The sequence below is a fragment of the Colias philodice genome, chromosome 18 (genome assembly GCF_061535455.1).
Source record: "Colias philodice isolate Cphi_HAF_F1 chromosome 18, ilColPhil1 Martin Lab GWU primary, whole genome shotgun sequence".
NCBI lineage: Eukaryota > Metazoa > Arthropoda > Insecta > Lepidoptera > Pieridae > Colias > Colias philodice.
In genome coordinates, this window is record NC_143103.1 from 15,056 (window position 1) to 34,533 (window position 19,478).

Below are 19,478 nucleotides of genomic sequence, written 5' to 3' on the forward strand. Positions count from 1 at the left end.
ATTGTACCATAGCATATCAGGTATTTAAATATGTGACGTAGTGTAACCTCATAAAGTTCATTTTTCAAGATACATAATAATATCGGCAATGCTCTGAGTACTTATAGCTACATATTTTGTGGTTCCATAGCAGAGAAATAATATATTCTGAAACTGAAATCACCAGTCATTGGAATGTGTTTCTTGTTTTCAATGTGCTGAAGTAAATTTTCGATAAAGATAATTAGACCAGGGCTGAAGCTTTCAAAAATGGTAAAAAACAAAAAAAGATCACACTAGGATGAAACCGATAAGAAAAGGAGGGGAATAATATGATAAAAATGAAAGGAAAAATAAATTACGGTCGATCCGAGTTCGAGAAGTGGGAGGGGGGAGCTTTTAAGAGTAAAAAATGGTCTATCTCGATTTCCGACAAATTTACAAGTCCAGTACATAATTTGTATTTTGTAGGCCTCGCGAGAGAAAGAGGAGGCAGAGCGGGTGCGCGAGAGGGATCCTCACGCGGACCCGATCCGGCGCAGACGTCTTATTGGGCGTCGTTGCCGTGTTGCGGCCGCTTAAAGGTGGCGGTTCGCGCCGCGACAGAGACAAGCGACCGAGATAGGAGACCGCGACCGAAGACTGCGACAAGTGTCTCGGTCTCTTCTGCATGTACTGTAGACCGAGACCGGAGACCGCGACAAGTGTATCAGTTTCTTCACGACCGAAAAGTTAATCAGTATCAGAGAGTCCGTCGATGTAGTAGTAGTAGTAGTTGTGTTTTGTATCATGATGGAAAACCAAGTAGTAGAAGTTCTATTGGAGGAAGAAGAAGACGATGATTTGCTATTATATTATTATTACAAAAACAAAACTAGAAGAAGATTACCTATTAAAGAATTATATTTAACTAGAGGCCAAGAAGGATCATTTTCGCTATTAGTGAACAAGCACCTAATGTTTGATGATAATGTATTCAGAAAGTATTTTCGGCTGTGCTTTTTGAGCGCGACACGAGACACTACTGGTCTGGGGCAGCGACGGTCTCGCTGTCTCCCGTCTCGCGTCTCTGTCTCCTGTCTCTGTCTCGCTCGCGAACTGTCGCCTATACATTGCCGAACGTCAAGTAACGGTCGCGGTCTTCGGCCGCGGTCTCCTGTCTCGGTCGCTTGTCTCTGTCGCGGCGCGAACCGCCACCTTTACACGGTCGCAACGTGCCTCCTTGACGAAGGGCGCCGGGCGGTGGAACGGGGAATGTAATCCATCGTCCGGTGCGGTGAGGCGACTTGAGACGTGTTCCGCTCATGCCGCCAACGGGAGGGAAGAGCAGGCAAACCACCTTTCCTGTTCTTGGCTTGCGCCTGGCCTGGAGACGGGCTGCCGCCGAGGGGGTCGCGGAAGAATTCTAACAAATACCCGCGGCCCCATCATTAAAGCGGCTCGACGGAACACAGTGGGGTTTTAGTCGGTAAGAATCCGACATAACCCACGGCTCCTTCCCCGGGGGCCGTGGGTATCTTTGGAAGATTTCCCCACTATAAAAAAAAAAAAAAAGGCCTCGCGAGAGAAACCGCGGGCGGAGTCTAGTAAATAATACGAAGATATAATTGTAGGTATAATTGTTTTATTTGGCTACATATGACTACAGCTATTACAACTAGGCGGGGGCGGCGGTGTCAGTGTGCGCGGCGGGGGCGGGGGGGGCCCCGTCGCCCGCCTGCTCCATGGCGGCGGCGAGCTCGTCGTCGTCGTCGTCCTTGCCGTACAGCTCGGGGAACTGCGACATGCACTCCTGCATCACGCTGAACTTCTCGTAGCAGTCGCTGCCCTTCGGTTCCGCCTCACTGAAAAGCGACAAATTTGTAGGGACGTTCCAGAAAACGATTAACATAATTGACGCGAAAAATGCGGTCAAAATAGGTTGGAGAAACATTTTATTAGGACACTAGACAAATCAGAAATTAATAAAATCACGTCCTAGTTTTAAAAAACTACCTATCCTACTAATCCTACTATCCTACTAATATTATAATTAATGCGAAAGTTTGATGATGTGTATGTGTGTGTTTGTTACTCTTTCACGCAAATACTATACTGAACCGATTAGAATGAAATTTAGCACACACATAGAAGGTAACTTGGATAAACACATAGGATAGGTTTTATCCCGGAATTCCCACGGGAACAGGAACTATGCGGGTTTTTCTTTAAAACGCGGACGAAGCCGCGGGCGGAAAGCTAGTGTTTAATGATTATCCAAACTAGATGTGCCGCGCGGTTTTATCGAAGTGAAAGTCAAGTATTTAGCAAATCTATATCTTCTATACATAATATAATAAATCTGTAGAAGGGTCAATTCTGTACATTGAAAATATTAAAAAAATAAATAGCAGGGGGTGTTACTGGATCGATACCAAACCCAAATATGTGATTAAAAAAATTTTTGTCTGTCTGTCTGTCTGTCTGTATGTGAAGACATCATGTGAAAACTAACGGTTCGATTTCGATGAAACTTGGTATAATTATACCTTATTATCCTGGGCGTAAAATAGGATACTTTTTATCCTGGAAAAATACGTAAAAAAAAATTAATCTTAATTTTTCAGTTTTATCCATAGACGTTGTTCTGTAGAACCGCGAACACACGTTGCGTATTATTATAGGCCCAGCCGTATTTGGGTCCAATAGATATTTATAAGATGTCATTGTCAGAGTTACTCAAAATGGAGAAATAAACCAACCACGCCAAGACCGACATCCGCGCGGACGGAGTCGCGGGCGGAAGCTAGTGTGTAATAATTCTGCTATACATCATAAGTATTATCACCACTACCTCACATAATTTTCGCATATACAATATAGGTAGTAGGGGATACTAGGATTTTCAGCATATTTCTTCCTATTTTCTTTGCGTTTTATGAGAGAATCGTTCATTCTTTTTATAATGTTAAGGCAGAAGTAATCTATTTTTAATTTATGCGTAATTTAAATAAAAACAAATTAATAAGGAATTGCCAATCTTTGGAGGGGTAACAACAATAGTTTTGTCTCCCATATATTCGAAACATTGAAGCATCTCGTGGGATAATCGGGATCGGACCTGTAGTGGAAGCAGGAGAAGGCGTCGCGGAACTGCGGGCCGCAGGGGCCGGTGGCCATGCCGCCGAGGCAGGGGCAGCCCCAGTTGATGGAGCCGTCGGGCAGGATGAGGCCGGGCGCGGGCTCGGGCGGCGCCAGCGCCACGGCGCTCGGCCGCGCCAGCTCCTCGCGCGCGCCCAGCACCACCGTGTGCGCGCCGCTGCGCCACACCGCGCGGCCCGCGCCGTCCGCCCCCCCCACTCCCCCCGCCCCACCCGCCCCACCCGCACCGCTCTCCACCTGCGGCCCCGACCTGCGCGACACAACCAAACTATGTATGTACTTGCACTTGGTCACATTGGCCACATTTAGTGGAACATGAGGAAGAATTATGCTATACATAGTGTAAATAACTCATGGAAACTATGAAAATAATGGAATCCATTTCTCTATCTTTATAAGGCTGAAATGATAAACAGAATTGCAGACGTAATATTAATTACTAGCTTTCCGCCTGCGGCTTCGCCCGCGTTTTCAAAAAAAAACCCGCATAGTTCCCGTTCCCGTGGGATTTCCGGGATAAAACCTAGCCTATGTCACTCAGAAATGATGTAGCTTTCCAACCGTGAAAGAATTTTTCAAATCTGCCAAGTAGTTTCGGAGCCTATTCAATTCATACAAACAAACAAACAAACAAAAAATCAAACCTTTCCTCTTTATAATATTTGTATAGATAATTCTTAATTTAAAGAGCACAAGTACATTGATATGCTAGAGTACACCTATGGGCAGTTATAGGGAATGAGTAACATATTGTAGAATCAGTAATTGTGCAATAATATAAAATACTGGCGGTCCGCCCCGGCTTGGCCCGTGGTACCTACATGTTTACGTTTTTTTCATAAGAACCATCTTCGTACTTCAAGGAATAGATTCCGCAGCGCACGCAATGACAGAATTTTTTTTAAGGAATTTTTGACACCTTGGGTTACATTTTTGGTTAGGATCTCTAATTTTTTTTGAAAATGCAATATAGCCTATGTTGCTCAGTGAAGATGCAGCTTTCTAATGGTGAAATAATTTTTTAAATTGGTCCAGTAGTTTATGCGTGAAAACCTATACATACATACATAATTACAAACCTTTCCTCTTTATAGTATAGATGAAAGCAATCCTATACATAGAAATCTAGTAGTTTTCGTGCTGCATGTTTATATAAAATAAAATGATTATTGTAAAACTTATTGTTGTTATTCATCCACATTTATTATAACCCAAACTGTAAAGAACAACAATAAAAATAAACATAACCTACTCAGGCTAATGTATCAATCTAAGAAAGTTTTCTAATTCTAAAAACTTTCCTCCACGGCGACTTACATGAAATCAAATTAATGCCTGCAGAGAAGGTGCTTGGTTGCAGACGTGTATTCTCTGAGGTGACAGAGCGATGGCCGCTCGGAACTTCCTCAGCGACTGGGACTGCACTCGCACAAGCACCCGGGAGCCGTCTGCTCGCAGTATGTCTGCGTGGGGGACGCCCACTTCCCCGAACAGCTCACGTCCCACGTGTTGCAGCAAGCTCTGTGCCGCTAGCGCTGGTTGCTCAGCGTTCCCTCTGCAAAATATTGCATAATATTAACATCATCACCTTGCAGTCTTGAGCATAAAAAATATGTAGATATAACCAAGAGATAGGTACTAACAAAACTTTATATTAAAAACTATGCATGTTACCGATACATTTATATTGCTCATAGGAGCCTCAAGAGGTTATAATGTTCAGTTTATATTACTTATAACTGAATATGAAAAATTATCAATATTTAAACCACGTTATTTAGACCAAATTCTTAATTCAACAATAATACTCCGAAAATAACGTTTTGTGTGATAAATCAGAAAAGTGGACATATAGAATGGTAAATGTTTACTTACAATTTTTCCACGTCCAATTCTAAATAATAGTATCGAGAATTCATACGTGTCTTTCTCGGTCTACACTCTATATTGGTAAGTATTTATTTCTTAACAGTACCTTGAATACACATAAAAGTAATTAAAGAAATTGGTATCCGTACATCATAGGTTGTATCACAGGGTTGTATTTAGATAAATGTGACAACAGACATGAAACAACTGACAAGCTCGGACTGACAAGTGACACTTGACAGTTGACGGCTATTTGGTAGGAAGCAAGAAGCATAATTATTATCTAATACACTCATAATACACTGGAGATATTTTCGGTATGAACATTAACGAGTAACAAGAAAATATTGCCCAGTTCATGTTTTTTATCACTTTCACACCTAACTTGGTATTGCCACTGTTAATACGAAGTTTTCCAAGGCTACTATGTATGCTGTAATATTCTGTGCAAAAGGTTAGTTTTTGTACATGAGTTTGTTGATAAATTGCCAACAACGTCATTCAGAAGCATTGTTGGATGAGACAATTATTATTTACGCTAAATAAAATAAGTATCTGAACCAATTATTAAAAAGCGATACTCCCTGATTATGGGTAGTCACCATCACCATACTAAAATTGTAGCAACTCTCACTTTGTCAATATGGCATGTGTGTCAAAAAAATTGCGTCGCTTCGAATATTTAAGTTAATATTGTTGCTTATTTAATAAATATTTTCCGAATATAAAGAATGTATTGTATTGTGCAAAATTGCAGAAGTGTTTGGACACCAAATTCTGGCATAGAATTTCACAGGCAAGTGTATATTTACGTTATTTACAATATTCCTCAATACTCCTGCATTTACCTGTTAAGAATCATTTCAATGGCAAAAATTGTCTAATTTAGCATTTTAGCATCATTTTAGTAAGCAGTCATGTTAAATTTGTTATTTTCCTAATACTTTATCATTTTTCAACAAGTTTTCAATAAACAAATTTAACAAGTAAGGTAACCATGATGACGAGTTTTTATGGATAGCGAAGAGAATATAATATTGTAATTACAATATTATGATGAAAATTTAGAATTGTTACTAATAATGAAACAACACACGACATCGGTATTGCACTCACATGTAGAAGATTGTTCGTTTTTACATTGAAATTTATACTTTTTTAACTTACCTCATATTTTTTTGTTTTACGTATTTCAGCTTTCCAAAAAGTAAAATAAAAAGAAATATATGTGCCCATCAAGGGTAAAATTACTGAGGATTACAACCCAGAAAAAAATACCTTTTGAAAAATAAATTTTGTAAAGTTAGCTGAAATTTGTGCAAGGCTGCTATAAACAGTTTTTCTTTGATGATTTTGACTTTTTGTAAACGTCGTGAGTTGACCTACTTCTTTCTTTTTACTATGTTATAACGGTGGCATGTCGGCGAAGATTAGACAAAAATAAGCAAGCAAAATTCTGCGAAGATCGCATTACGTGTGTGTGTGCGTGGGCCGAACCGCGGACAGAGCCCGGAGGCGACACTATAATTTATCCGATAGATCCGCCAACAAAGGGCTCAGCGGTTATTTATCGTTGCCTATGCGTGACGTACAGTTGTTTCTCCGCCCAACTATGCGCACTCAAAATGCCGACCAAATAAACGATGTTTATGCACGATCCATAAATATTTTAAATTCGCTAGTCATCACCGTAAACATGGCCCGTGACCCAGTTGGGTGACGCTCCACTAATATTTCGTTGAACGTTATCGGTTCAGTAGTATTTCCGTGAAAGAATCTATCCATCCTCACTAACTTTCGCATTTATAATATTAGTAAGATTTAACCCATAGTAACAGTTTTTGATGGATCCGCCGCGTGCCGTCACGCCGCCGCCGCCAGCGCGGAGTTAGCGGCCCTGCGATAACTGCTGCTAATTGCTCTCACTGCGTGCCTCACGGACACGTCAAATCCTCTAGCCGAGGAAAATACATATACGGTAGATTTAATGTGATATTTACTTTTATTCGCTGCTCTTATGTTCGGGTGGGCAAAGATTAACGTTAGGGTGTGAAAGGATGCTGACACGAGTTGGCTGCAGTGCATAACTTCCCTCCTTCTTTACCGCTCCCCGCTTCCCGCCCTGACACGAGAGCGCAGACAATTCCGCATTTCAGAGACATCTTGAATGTCTTACGGAGTGAAGATTCTGATATCTCTAAACATTTCCGGTAAATGCTGAATATACGTCGCTGAATAGCATAGCTGTGTATGTAGCATATTCTGCAATATATGTATCGGTTAAATTACTTTGTATGTTTCGCTTTCAACTTTCAAGTATCGATTTATCAGATTTAAAGCGTTAAATTTAAATTTAACGCTCTTTTTAACACGCTTTTATTAGCTTCACCTGTATGTTTGTATGTTACCGACTAAATCGACTCGATTTTGACCCACTTAAAACCGACGGATTTCATTCAAATTTTGTACACTTAACTATCAAGGTCCGGTGACAATATAATAATATCATGAATTTATTTTGTTATTCTGATAAGGATCGCCAGGATCAGCTGAAAACATATGTTTGTATGTAACCAATTCTCCTTCGATTCGATTTTGACCCACTTTAAACCGACTGATTTAATTAAAGTTTTGTATACTTATAAAAACCCGGTAACAATATAATAATTTAATGAATTTATCTTATTATCCTGATAAGGATGGCCAGGATTAAATATACTATGTATTGGTTATTACTCATTGTTTGATTCCTAGATTAAGAATTATTTTATACTTTTTAGTTTAAAACTTATTCTTAGAATAATGTATAAAACTACCATTTTAAAAACGTATTCTAATTGCCCGTATTTGACAGTTTACGTGACATTGGGCACCTACTTGGTAGGCTGCTAGTAAATTCGTGGAAATCTTACTACATTTTATACCTATTAGATTATTTTAAGTTTCATATGTTACATCAATACGCAAGAAAAATATAACAACATTTGTGCGTAAAACATACATGTAGGTACCTAACTGAAGTCTGAAATAGTTGTAACTATAGGAATACAGCACGGTCCCCCACGTGGACGGCGCTCGGTCTGCCATGTGGCGTACACGTGTCTACAGCTGTCTACTGCGGTCTACTACAGCTACAGCTAGTCGAGCGAGCTAGAGGAGCGCTTGCCCGCTGCTCACTCTGAGCAGCGGGCAAGCGCTCCTCTAGCTGCAGTGTGCCGAGCCCAAAATCGCCACCTGCGTCCGTCTTTACGCACTGATTACTGAATAATTATTCATAATGGCTTGTAGTAATCAATCATCATCAGCCCATATGCATTTTTTTATTTAAAATCAAACATCGTCAATCAACTTTATATAGGTAGTCTCTACTTACTTATGAAGTTGATTATGCAAAGGGTACGTAGCTGACGTAGATATCCTATGTAGGTCGGTGGAATCATTTCTAAGATAAGTCGAAACAAAAAAATTAAAAAAAACGTCAGCTTTATAAAAATCGTTATCGGGTATCGAAGTATAAAAAAAGATTATAAATTATTATGAAGGCCTTAGGATAGCGGTGGTGCTAGTCGAGGTGGGCGAGAGCGGCGGGAGGAGGGGCGAGGACACTGTGTTTTCGATATCAACGTGACTTTCGACATAAATAACATCTTTGTGCACAAAACGAGCTCAGCCGTTCCACTTCACCCTTCGAAGCCGAACAAATACTAGCTTTCTATTTCTTTTTATGCCCGTATTAAAGCGTGCATTGTACGTAGAGCGTTAACGTAAACAAGGTAACGGTAAGAAAAAATGGACTTTATTGTAGATCGACAGAGTTTATTTTAGTGTTCGAGGATCCGGTCCGAGTGGTCGTTAAGGGTAGTTGCGCGCAGAAGGCCGTAATTTCGCGTATCTGACAATAATCAGCACAATATGGCATCTGCTCGAATGTGCTCCACCCACCCGAACATTTCACATTAATAGTACCTCTTAAGTGCGAATTGCCTTCGGCATATTATAGAGTTGGGTTTATCATGGTATTAGAAACAGTTAAAACAATAAGAAATGTAATTTGTAATAAAAATTGTATTTAAATCGTAATAATAATAATATTTACTCCATAATATTTTACAGAAAAACAAAGCTAGTAATTTGTCACACGAAGGTGTGTGGGCACGCGAGGCGCTCAGCTCGGCGCGGGTGGTCACAGGATTACGCGCAAATCTCCAAAACCCCTCGTTTGTGCGGGATCGAGACCGCAACTGATGTCTTCCTCGTCTTATGTTCCAATGAGAAACCCTAGAACATAGCAGGATGCGCACTATGAAGAGCATTCATTATATTATTTTATAATAGTCACAGCTTCAATGGGGGGCCCATGTTACCACCACCGCTGCTAAGCTCAGCTCAGCTGCATATGCAGTTAGAAGAATAAGGCATCTCACCGATGAAGAAACGGCTAGATTGGTTTACTTTAGCTACTTTCATAGCATAATGTCCTATGGAATTCTGCTATGGGGCAGGGCTGCAGATATAGAAACTATATTTATATTACAGAAAAGAGCCATATGCTCTATATATAATTTGCGTGCTCGAGACTCACTAAGAATACTGGTATCCTTACCGTACCGTCGCAGTATATATTTAATAATATTTTATACTAGCTGTGCCCGCGACTTCGTCCGCGTGGAATAGTGACTGCATAGTAGTTACTACTTAACACACAATTATTGAGTAAACACGTCTTGAAACACGTACTATCATATACAACTAAATTATAAGTACTTACACATTATTATAAAGTTAAGAAATTAAATAAATAATAACACAAAAGAACTGTTAGTAAAATTTATTACTAAACTGAGCTATAAAACTTAGGTACAGTCAGAAGAGTTCAAAATTTCCAGGATGTGGTTATTCTCCCGCTCCCATATTCCTTCTACTTTCACAGACTTTCAACTTTTCCCGTTCACCCCTAGTAAATGGCAGAACCGATTTTGATCTAAACCATGTCTAATCATTCCTATATATTATGTACATGTCATATCCTTTCGTTTGGTACCTACTCCATTTGGATTATTTATCCCCAGTATCACCCATAAGGTGCCCTATATGTAGGTAATAAACAGATTAACCAATTTTGATAAAACATGACTAATTGTAATTCACACGTCATTTGATATGCCGCTTGATTATATTATTTGACCACATTCGATTATTCATTCCCACTTTTACCGCTATAAATCAATAAATGGATGAACCGATTTTGATTAAATATGCCTCATCATACTTCTCACGTCAGGTCATGCCCTTTCATTTGATATGCCACTTGGGTATATTACTTGACAACTTTTATTCCCACTTTTATACCTATATCCAATAAATGGATGAACCAATTTTGATAAAATATGTCTTATTGTACTTTACACGTCATGTCTTTCATTAGATAAGTCACTTGAGTATATTTGATAAAATTTATTTATTTATTCCCACTTTTACCCCTATATCAAATAAATGGATGAACCGATTTCGATAACATTGGACTACTTAATTGTTTCTGACAGGTCGTCTTTTTCATTTGATATATCACTTGGGTATAACAGACAGCATTCGTTTTTCTCATTCCCACTTTTGCCCTACATATAATTATTGGATGAACCGATTTTGATTAAATATGCCTCATTATACTTCTCACGTCAGGTCATGCCCTTTCATTTGATATGCCACTTGGGTATATTCGACAACTTTTATTCCCACTTTTATACCTACATATTATATCCAATAAATGGATGAACCAATTTTGATAAAATATTATGTCTTATTGTACTTTACACGTCATGTCTTTCATTAGATACGTCACTTGAGTATATTTGATAAAATTTATCTATTTATTCCCACTTTAAACCCTATATCAAATAAATTGATGACCAATTTTGATATAATTTGACTTGTTGTTTCTGACAGGTCGTCTTTTTTCATTTGATATATCACTTGGGTATAACAGACAACATTCGTTTTTTTCATTCCCACTTTTACCCCTCTATATAATAAATGGATGAACCGATTTCGATTAAATGCCTATGCCTCATTATACTTCTCACGTCAGGTCATGCCCTTTCATTTGATATGCCACTTAGGTATATTTGACAACTTTTATTGCCACTTTTATCCAATAAATGGATGAACCAATTTTGAAAAAATATGTCTTATTGTACTTTACACGTCATGTCTTTCATTAGATACGTCACTTGAGTATATTTGATAAAATTCATTTATTTATTCCCACTTTTACCCCTATATCAAATAAATGGATGAACCGATTTTGATAAAATTTGACTAATTGTTTCTGACATGTCGTCTATTTTCATTTGATATATCACTTGGGTATAACCTACATTAACAACCTACATTAACAACTAACATTCGTTTTTTTCATTCCCACTTACCCCTATAATATAATATAATAAACAACTAATGTAACAAAAAAACGCATCTAATTCGTATTACCCGTTAGCGAGCTACGGTGGCACAGACAGACACGCAATACACACATAGCGGTCATAACACCCCTCTTTTTGCGTCGGGGGTTAAAAATATAATACCTACGACATAATTTCAAAGACCTTTTATATAGAAAATTTACCTAGAAGTAACCATAATGCTATTTGTGCAGGTTTTAGACTTAAGAGCAAAAATCTAAATAAAGGTCCTTTGACCCCCCCTACTACCCCCTCAGCATAACCACCCCCCCCCCACGCTTGGGGACTTTCGATATGATCATCTGGACATGTCAAGGAATAACTTTAGCGTATAATTTACGTAATAAAGTAAAGTAATTCATGTATAGAATGCCTTAGCAAATGTTCGCTGTGATTACTTAAATGGTCATAACTTTTTTATTTATGAACCGATTGACATGAAATAAACACTAAATGTTAAATGAAGCTTACCACAATATATTAGTGAAAACCGCATCTAAATCGGATAAGCCGTTTCTGAGATTAGCGTGTTCAAACATACAGACAAACAGACAAACAGACAAACAGACAAACAGACAAAAAATTTTTTAAGAATAGTTTTGGGTTTGGGATCGATTTAGTAATAACCCCTGCTAATTTTTTTTTACATATTTTCATTGTACAGACATCACTTTTCTAGAATTTTATTATATGTATTGATGATGATGTACACAATAACGCTTACTTACACACAAAAGTAGGAGATAGACATTGTTATGACACAAGAAACAGAAATAAAATTGAAATGCCATTTTTCCGGCTAGCTAAAGTTAAAAATTCATTTATGGGCCAAGGTACCTATACGCTTTTACAACAGAATTCCTCATAATATTAAAGAGTTTAGTATGTAGTTCTAAATTTAAAACTTATATAAAAAATACTTGTCCAGAGAGCCTATTACAGTATTAAGGAATATATGGACGATAAAAACCCATGGAGGGTTGTCGCGTAAAAACCACAGGACAGTTCTTTGGCATATTATGATAATACTAGATTTCCGCCCGCGGCTTCGCCCGCGTTTGCAAAGGAAAACCCGCATAGTTCCCGTTCCCGTGGGATTTCCGGGATAAAAACTATCCTATGTGTTAATCCAAGTTACCCTCTATATGTGTGCTAAATTTCATTGTAATCGGTTCAGTAGTTTTTACGTGAAAGAGTAACAAACATCCATACATCCATACATCCATACATCCTTACAAACTTTCGCCTTTATAATAGATATATTAGATTAGATATTATGATGTATTATGATATTACATAATATGTAATTTGTAAAATTGTAAATCTGACATGATTAAAAAGAGCAACTATGGAGTTTCTTGCCGATTATTCTCCGTAGATACTGCTTTCCGAATCGGTGGTAAATGTTAAAAATATGTACTTAATGACGTTTCAAAAGTGCTTCTAGAAGAAGTCTAATTGAATAAATAAATGTTTGAGTTTGAGTTTGAAAATGTCGCGTAGCCCGCGCGCCCATAATTGTTCCCGCTCTGGCACCCGATCCACATACTCCATTTGGCGGCGAAATCGCTCATACCAGCTACTGAGTTGACTACAAAACACACATTTCATTTCCATAAATACCCGTTCACCCTGGAATATCGCGGTTCCGATAATATAGCTACAGACGCCACATTTACTATTTATGTCGCCTCGCTTTATTTGGTTAATAACTTACGGTTTCCTTACATTTTAATAACTTATTCGACAGGCTGCAACTGGCTTTTTAACTTCTTCGCGAAATATTCTATTTAAGGTCATAATCATTAACTACAAAAATAATACATTATTTATGAAATCAGTACCTATTCATTATTATGACGGTGCGGTAGACGGTGGTTTTATCTGGGATCAGGTTACTGTAGAGTTGCACCCTCTTCAGATATTGCAATTCGTCACACATAAACTTAGCCGATAAAGAATGAATTTAGAAAACTATCATACGTGGATGCTGTAAAGTGCGAAGTAGCAATGGATGCTCATAATGTCGGGGTGTCTATGGTGATTGGTGACACTGGCGATTGGTCCACGCGGGGCGACGCTGGATGACGCGGCCGCGGCGGTTAGAAAGCGTAATTGGGCCGATTGTGCAATTATTGTATAGTTCAGGATCCATCGCTCATTTTTGCACTTGATTACTATCAAGCAAATTTTCCGTGAGTAGCTTTATTTTGATGAGACGCCCAATAATTTCTTGTACGAAACTCTCGATTATGGAAGCTTACAGAGGTAACAAGGATAAAATGTTTTGATTTGATGGTTCTCGCGTTATCTGTGACGACTCGTTTGTAACATGCTAATATTGCTGCGCGCTCCACACTCGCGCCGATCAAGGACCACCGAGCAAGGAGCGCTGCCCAACACACTGAACGCGCTACACAATTAGAATATGATTTTTATGTAAGCGCACGTCTCCTTCAGATTAACATTTATGTACCTAATAAGTATAAACATTTTATAAACCATTCTGGTCGCGCCAATATAAAAAAATATACGTAAATATATTCTCGATATGAAAGTGGACTGTATTTTGATCTACGTGGTGTTCGCAAAGAGGGATAGACAGGATACACACGGCACGTACCTCGTCGGAGGGAGTAGCGTCCAGAACACACGCGCCGCCACGCGGTCAGGGTCCTCCAGCTCGCGGCGGGCAAGAACGGCGTCCAGTCCCACACTCCACACAAACACACACGCGGCGGTGAGCGCGACCAAGGGCCGGGGCACGGGATACCCCGGTGGTGTTACAAGGGCACAATGCCTGATGATCTAGAGAGCCTCGTGGAAGCTCTCCGGCGGTGGCCGAGTCCCGAACCTCGCGAAGGCACGGAGCGAACCCGACTGACTGCAGCGACACGAACGTCGCGTTCACGTCTTATTGGACGTGTCACGTGGTTAGTGACCACGCGATGATTGGTTGTGCTCGTATGTAGGGAAGGATGAAGGAACACACCACAAACAATAAACGTTTAATTTCTACATTTACTATTTTAATTATATTGGCGTTACCATATCCACCCGCCCTAAATGGGTCACCATTTAAAACCAATCATAAGATACAGCGAAAAACTATGACTCTAGGATCGCATAATGCGCGCGGGTTGATAAAAGTCCTAAGAGCCACGGCGGTAATATAAATAACAAGTTCTATGGCTCTAGGAGCGCAAAATGCGAGCGGGATAATAAAAAATCCTAAAAGTCACGGCGGAAATATAACTAACAAATTCTATGACTCTAGGATCGCGTAAAGCGAGCGGGGTATAAAAAATTCCTAAAGTCACGGCGGTATTATAACTAAGAAATTATAAACGAAAGCGGTGCAAAACTTAAAATTAAACTTAACTAACTGCGGTAATATACTAATGCGATATAACTATTGTCTTGGAAGCGGACATAAACGAACGACCGGGCGAAGGTAAGTTCCCTTGGCGGTTCTAACTGTACAAACGCGCGCGACGTCGTCCTTTGAAGGATGTACTTTCTCTACGACGGCTAAAGGCCAGGTTAGGGGCGGTGTATTATAATTTATCACAACCACGACCGTTCCAGGAGTAATAGGTGTGGAAGGCGTATTCCATTTCTGCCTAACCTGCAAACCGTGTAAGTATTCCATTCTCCAACGTTTCCAAAACGACTGAACTAACTTGTCCAGTAGCGAATGCCTATCAAGCAAACTGACGTGATCAGATTTGACTTGAGGCGCGGGTAATGATAATAAAAGCGCGGTTATTAAAATAACTACAAACAAATGCGTTATAATATGCATATATTTAATATGATAATAGTCAATGATCATGATAATTATATGATCATTGCGCGGTAATATCACTGGATGCTTATGCGCATATTCCAGGGCGGAATCGCTTAGACGTCCGATGAGGATAAGTCTGTTGCGAATAAAAGGCCTCAAGCGGTTGAGAGCCTGCGAATAAAATTTATAAAAGAGTATATTATAATACTCCTCTGCAAAATATTTATTTTGCAGGGCGGGAATAATTTTATTCTCAGCGAAATTAAGGTCCTCTACGGTCATCATAAGACCGCGGCGGGTTAATAATATAAGGAACCTATAAATATAAAATACACGACGCGACGAGACGCGAAGGGCGGTATCGTATAAAGCGCAATGCTTTATAGGCGGGCACACAGTGTGCGCTATTAATTTTCGTTCGGGAATGTCTGCAATAGACTTACCATAGAGACTCTTAAGAGGCCATTCAGATGGGTCCGAACGAGCCCACTGGGGTCCTTGGAACCACAGAGGGTGCGAGACGAGATTTTGTGGCGTAATGCCTCGCGAAAGAATGTCAGCGGGAATTTCAATACCAGAAATATGGTAGAAGTTATCTGATGGGATTTTATACACGACTGTGGGAGCAACGAAGCCCATCATGTCCCACAGACGGGCGGTAATTGACAAGATGGAGTGCTTAGTGCACATCACATCGGCGGGAGCGGTAATTTTAAAATGAAAACAATCATCAACGGTAGACCAATGCAGACCAAGTAATTTATGTTGCACGGTCTTATCAAACTCCACCGCGGAGGGTAAAAGTTTGTGCGAAGCGGGAAGATTATCTAACACATTTTTGCTATTACTATTCCATTTAACTAGATCCCACTGAGCTCCCTTAAACAAATCGATGAGCTGCTGCGACGCGGAAACTGCTTCACATTCCGTGGGAATAGAGAAGGCGATATCATCCATATACAACGACGAAGATGCAATGCTACTCGCGAGCGGATATTTCGCGCCGTCATCTTCTACGAGCTGTCTTACCGTGCGCAGTGCATGATAAGGACTAGACTTGATGCCGAAGCAAACTCGATTAAATTGATAAAGAAACAGCGGATCCTGCGGGCTGAAACGATATAAAAAACATTGAAAACGACGATCAAACTCACGCACGAATATCTGCAGAAACTGTTGGCGGCAATCGGCGGTCATGGCAATCGCGTGGAGACGAAAACCTAAAATTATTGTAAACAAATTGCCTTGTAAATTCGGCCCAACATGCAGAAGGTCATTCAACGAACGCTGGCTTCCAGAAGTTGGCATGCTAGCATCTAAAACCATGCGCAGCTTAGTCGACGATTTATCCTCGCGCAGAACAGCGTGATGCGGTATAATATAAATAGGTGTAGGGTCACGCGGATCATACGGAGGCGCGGGTGAAATATAATTTTTCGTTAGATAATCTTTTATGACGTCATCATATGCCAACCTTAATTTAGGTGAAGCCTGTAGCTTTCTTTCGAGGCACATGAAACGCTTGCGGGCAATATTAAATGAGTCACCGAGAGTGTAGAAATCATCCTTAAATGGAAGCGAAACAATATATCTGCCACTCACGGGGTCGCGGGTTGTAGTTAATTTATAATATTCTTCACATTCAACATCATCGGGATGTTGAACGGGCGGTGCGGTAGGAAGCTCCTCGAGCTCCCAGAAACGCCTGACTAATGAGTCAATAGCGGCGGTCTCTTGAACGTGACAACACATCAAGGGCGGTTTATGTATGTTAGGTATGGTGGGTACTGAACCCATTATTACATAGCCTAACACCGTGCGCAATGCAGCGGGCGCCGACGAGTCACGAGATGCATGAACTACGTCGGGGAGAAGCAGATGAGGGAACAGAGAAGCACCGATTAATAAATCGATTTTGTTTGGCGTACCAAAACTCTCATCTGCGAGCGGTAAATGCGAAATATGCGATAAGACAGAAGTGTCTATAACAGCGGTAGGTAATAAATCCGTAACATGATCAACAACTAGCGGTGAAATATTAAAAGATATGGTGTTGTCAAGACGCGAATAAAATTTTATATTTACGGAATTACTATTTATAATTTTTTCTGAACCACCGAACCCCTTAATAATAGTACGTTCGGTTTTCTGCGGTTTAATACCTAAACGTTCACAACATTCATTTGTAATGAAGTGACTTTGCGAAGCGGAATCTAAAAGCGCGCGAATAATAAGCCGTTCGCCTTTACAATTATAAGCTACGACTTCAGCGGTTGATAATAAAATAGTATGTTGTTTATTCGCGGGCGCGTTGCATTGAAATGCGTTATCAGTATCAGCTGTATAGCTAGCGGTACATAGCGCAATGTCGGAGCGGACGCACTCGCCCGACGCGGACGGCGCAGGCAACGGCGGTGTGCTGCGCGGCGGGGGGTGAGACGCAGGCGCGGGAATGGACGATTCGCGTTTCAAATGTAACATTGTATGATGTTTTAATTTACAAATGCGGCAATTAAAATTAGACGAACAACTAGAAACTCGATGTTTAATACTGAGACAATTTATACACGCGTTTCTATCCTTTACGTATTTCAAACGTTCCTGCGGACTCATTTTATGAAAACTCGAACATTTAAATAAATGTTGATGCGTAATATTTGTACAAAGACAACTATAAGCGGAATCAGCGGTTGTTACGTAAGACTGATACGTCTTAGGCGGTGCGGAAGAAGTATTATTTAAACTGCGGTTATAATTATTCTTTCGAGGCGGTTTATTTATTCCCGAATTTGTGGAAGGATGAATGCGTTCTAATACCTTCGCACGAGTTTGAATAAATTGAACTAAGTTATCAAAAGTAGGCATTTCACTACCAAACTTAGTCTCGAAAGCGCGAACAGTATCTGAGTCTAACTTCTTCAACGCGATATGAACAATCATTAAATCTGTAATATTATCTAACTTTATATTCTGTAAGGCGCGCACTGCGCTAATAAAGTTATCAGTAAATAAATCAAAGTTTGTTGCGGACGGAGAATGCAAAGGTTTAAAATCAAACATTTGATTTAAATACGCGGAAACTAACATACGTTTATCATCATATTTATTTTTTAAAGTTTGTAATATTAAATTATAATTTTCAGCGGAGGGGGTTATACCAGCTATAACAGTTGTGGCCTTCCCCGTTAATTTACCTAGTAAATAATATAAACGCTCGGCATCTGTAAGGCCGGGATTGTTATGAACAACTGATTCAAAATTCGAAAGAAACAGCGGAAATGAGCGAATATCACCCGAAAATGGTACCAACTCGATAGGCGGCAATTTAGGCCTATTTTTATGCAAATTATTAATATCTCCGTGTGACGGACTTGGTTGCGAATATTGCGATTTAATTCTTATAACTCTGCTATATAAAGACTCGAATGCAACGAGGCTTTTATAATCAGGTTTCGCGGTAGGTGTTAATAATAATAAGCGAGTATTGTATTCGTCTAAACACTTTTCAAATCTTTCACGTAATGATTCTATCTGCGCGGACTCGTCAAGGAAACTTTCCATAAGCGAGGCGTTGTTATGAACGTTTAAAGACAAATCATACATTTGTTGCACCATTTCGAATATAACTTCGCGTTTAGCTAATAACATGGATAACTGCGAATCATTTATATCTTCCGAATCATTAACATCCGAAGCGTCACTATCAGGTAACTTAGTCATTTTCTTAGGTGGCATTTTTAATAACAAAAATATATATTCAAACTGAGAATGTTACAATGCAAGTTACAATAACAAGTAATACGACCAAATAAAGTAGGTCAGCGACGCAAGCGTAATATGAACCGAGTATGAATTTTCAATATGGTTGGATTATAACAGCGGATCGCGGAATGACCTAGATAACGTTATAAATTTCGAACGCGGGTAGCGGGTAAATAAATATGATGAAATATGTTCGATTTATAATGATTTTAGCGTTATAACTGCGGATAAACGATATGAATATAGTTTTAATTAACTATTTTGATAATAATATACGCGTAACTTAATGTTACGGGCGGAATAAAATATATTTTAAGCAAAAAATAATAGATGACGCAATGTCGATCTATGCGGTATATTATAGTTATTTCACAATGAATGTACTATTAAATCGCTTATTAGGGCCTACAATGAGTATCCTAATAAGGGCGGGTTTAAAATATATTTTATATGAATAGTAGAAGACGCATTGTCGTTCT

The 19,478-nt window shown here is 39.5% G+C and overlaps 2 protein-coding genes and 1 long non-coding RNA gene across 3 annotated transcripts; all 3 read right to left on the reverse strand.

Moving 5' to 3' along the window:
* Nucleotides 1-1,598: 1,598 nt before the first annotated feature.
* On the reverse strand, nucleotides 1,599-3,459 carry LOC149480194 (mitochondrial intermembrane space import and assembly protein 40-B). Its single transcript, XM_089706863.1, has 2 exons — nucleotides 3,080-3,459; nucleotides 1,599-1,823 (listed from the first exon to the last, which is right to left on the reverse strand). Exons 1-2 carry the CDS (start codon nucleotides 3,457-3,459, stop codon nucleotides 1,637-1,639), a joined length of 567 nt encoding a protein of 188 aa, XP_089562989.1. The 3' UTR covers nucleotides 1,599-1,636.
* LOC149480195 (uncharacterized) lies at nucleotides 3,336-5,191 on the reverse strand. Its single transcript, XR_016317011.1, has 3 exons — nucleotides 4,996-5,191; nucleotides 4,438-4,675; nucleotides 3,336-3,370 (listed from the first exon to the last, which is right to left on the reverse strand). It is a non-coding gene; the product is annotated as an uncharacterized LOC149480195 (long non-coding RNA).
* Nucleotides 5,192-14,080: 8,889 nt separating this feature from the next.
* Nucleotides 14,081-19,045, reverse strand: LOC149480196 (uncharacterized). Its single transcript, XM_089706232.1, has 2 exons — nucleotides 14,797-19,045; nucleotides 14,081-14,718 (listed from the first exon to the last, which is right to left on the reverse strand). Exon 1 carries the CDS (start codon nucleotides 18,970-18,972, stop codon nucleotides 14,860-14,862), a length of 4,113 nt encoding a protein of 1,370 aa, XP_089562358.1. The 5' UTR covers nucleotides 18,973-19,045; the 3' UTR covers nucleotides 14,081-14,718; nucleotides 14,797-14,859.
* Nucleotides 19,046-19,478: the final 433 nt, after the last annotated feature.

Bases quoted from the DNA above. Each gene is read 5' to 3' on its own strand.
- LOC149480196 (XM_089706232.1), bottom strand. From the start codon at position 18,972: ATGCCACCTAAGAAAATGACTAAGTTACCTGATAGTGACGCTTCGGAT.
- LOC149480194 (XM_089706863.1), bottom strand. From the start codon at position 3,459: ATGTATAGCATAATTCTTCCTCATGTTCCACTAAATGTGGCCAATGTG. The intron at 1,824-3,079 runs GTCCGATCCCGA...GTCGCTTTTCAG, and splicing joins TTCTCCTGCTTCCACTACAG to TGAGGCGGAACCGAAGGGCA.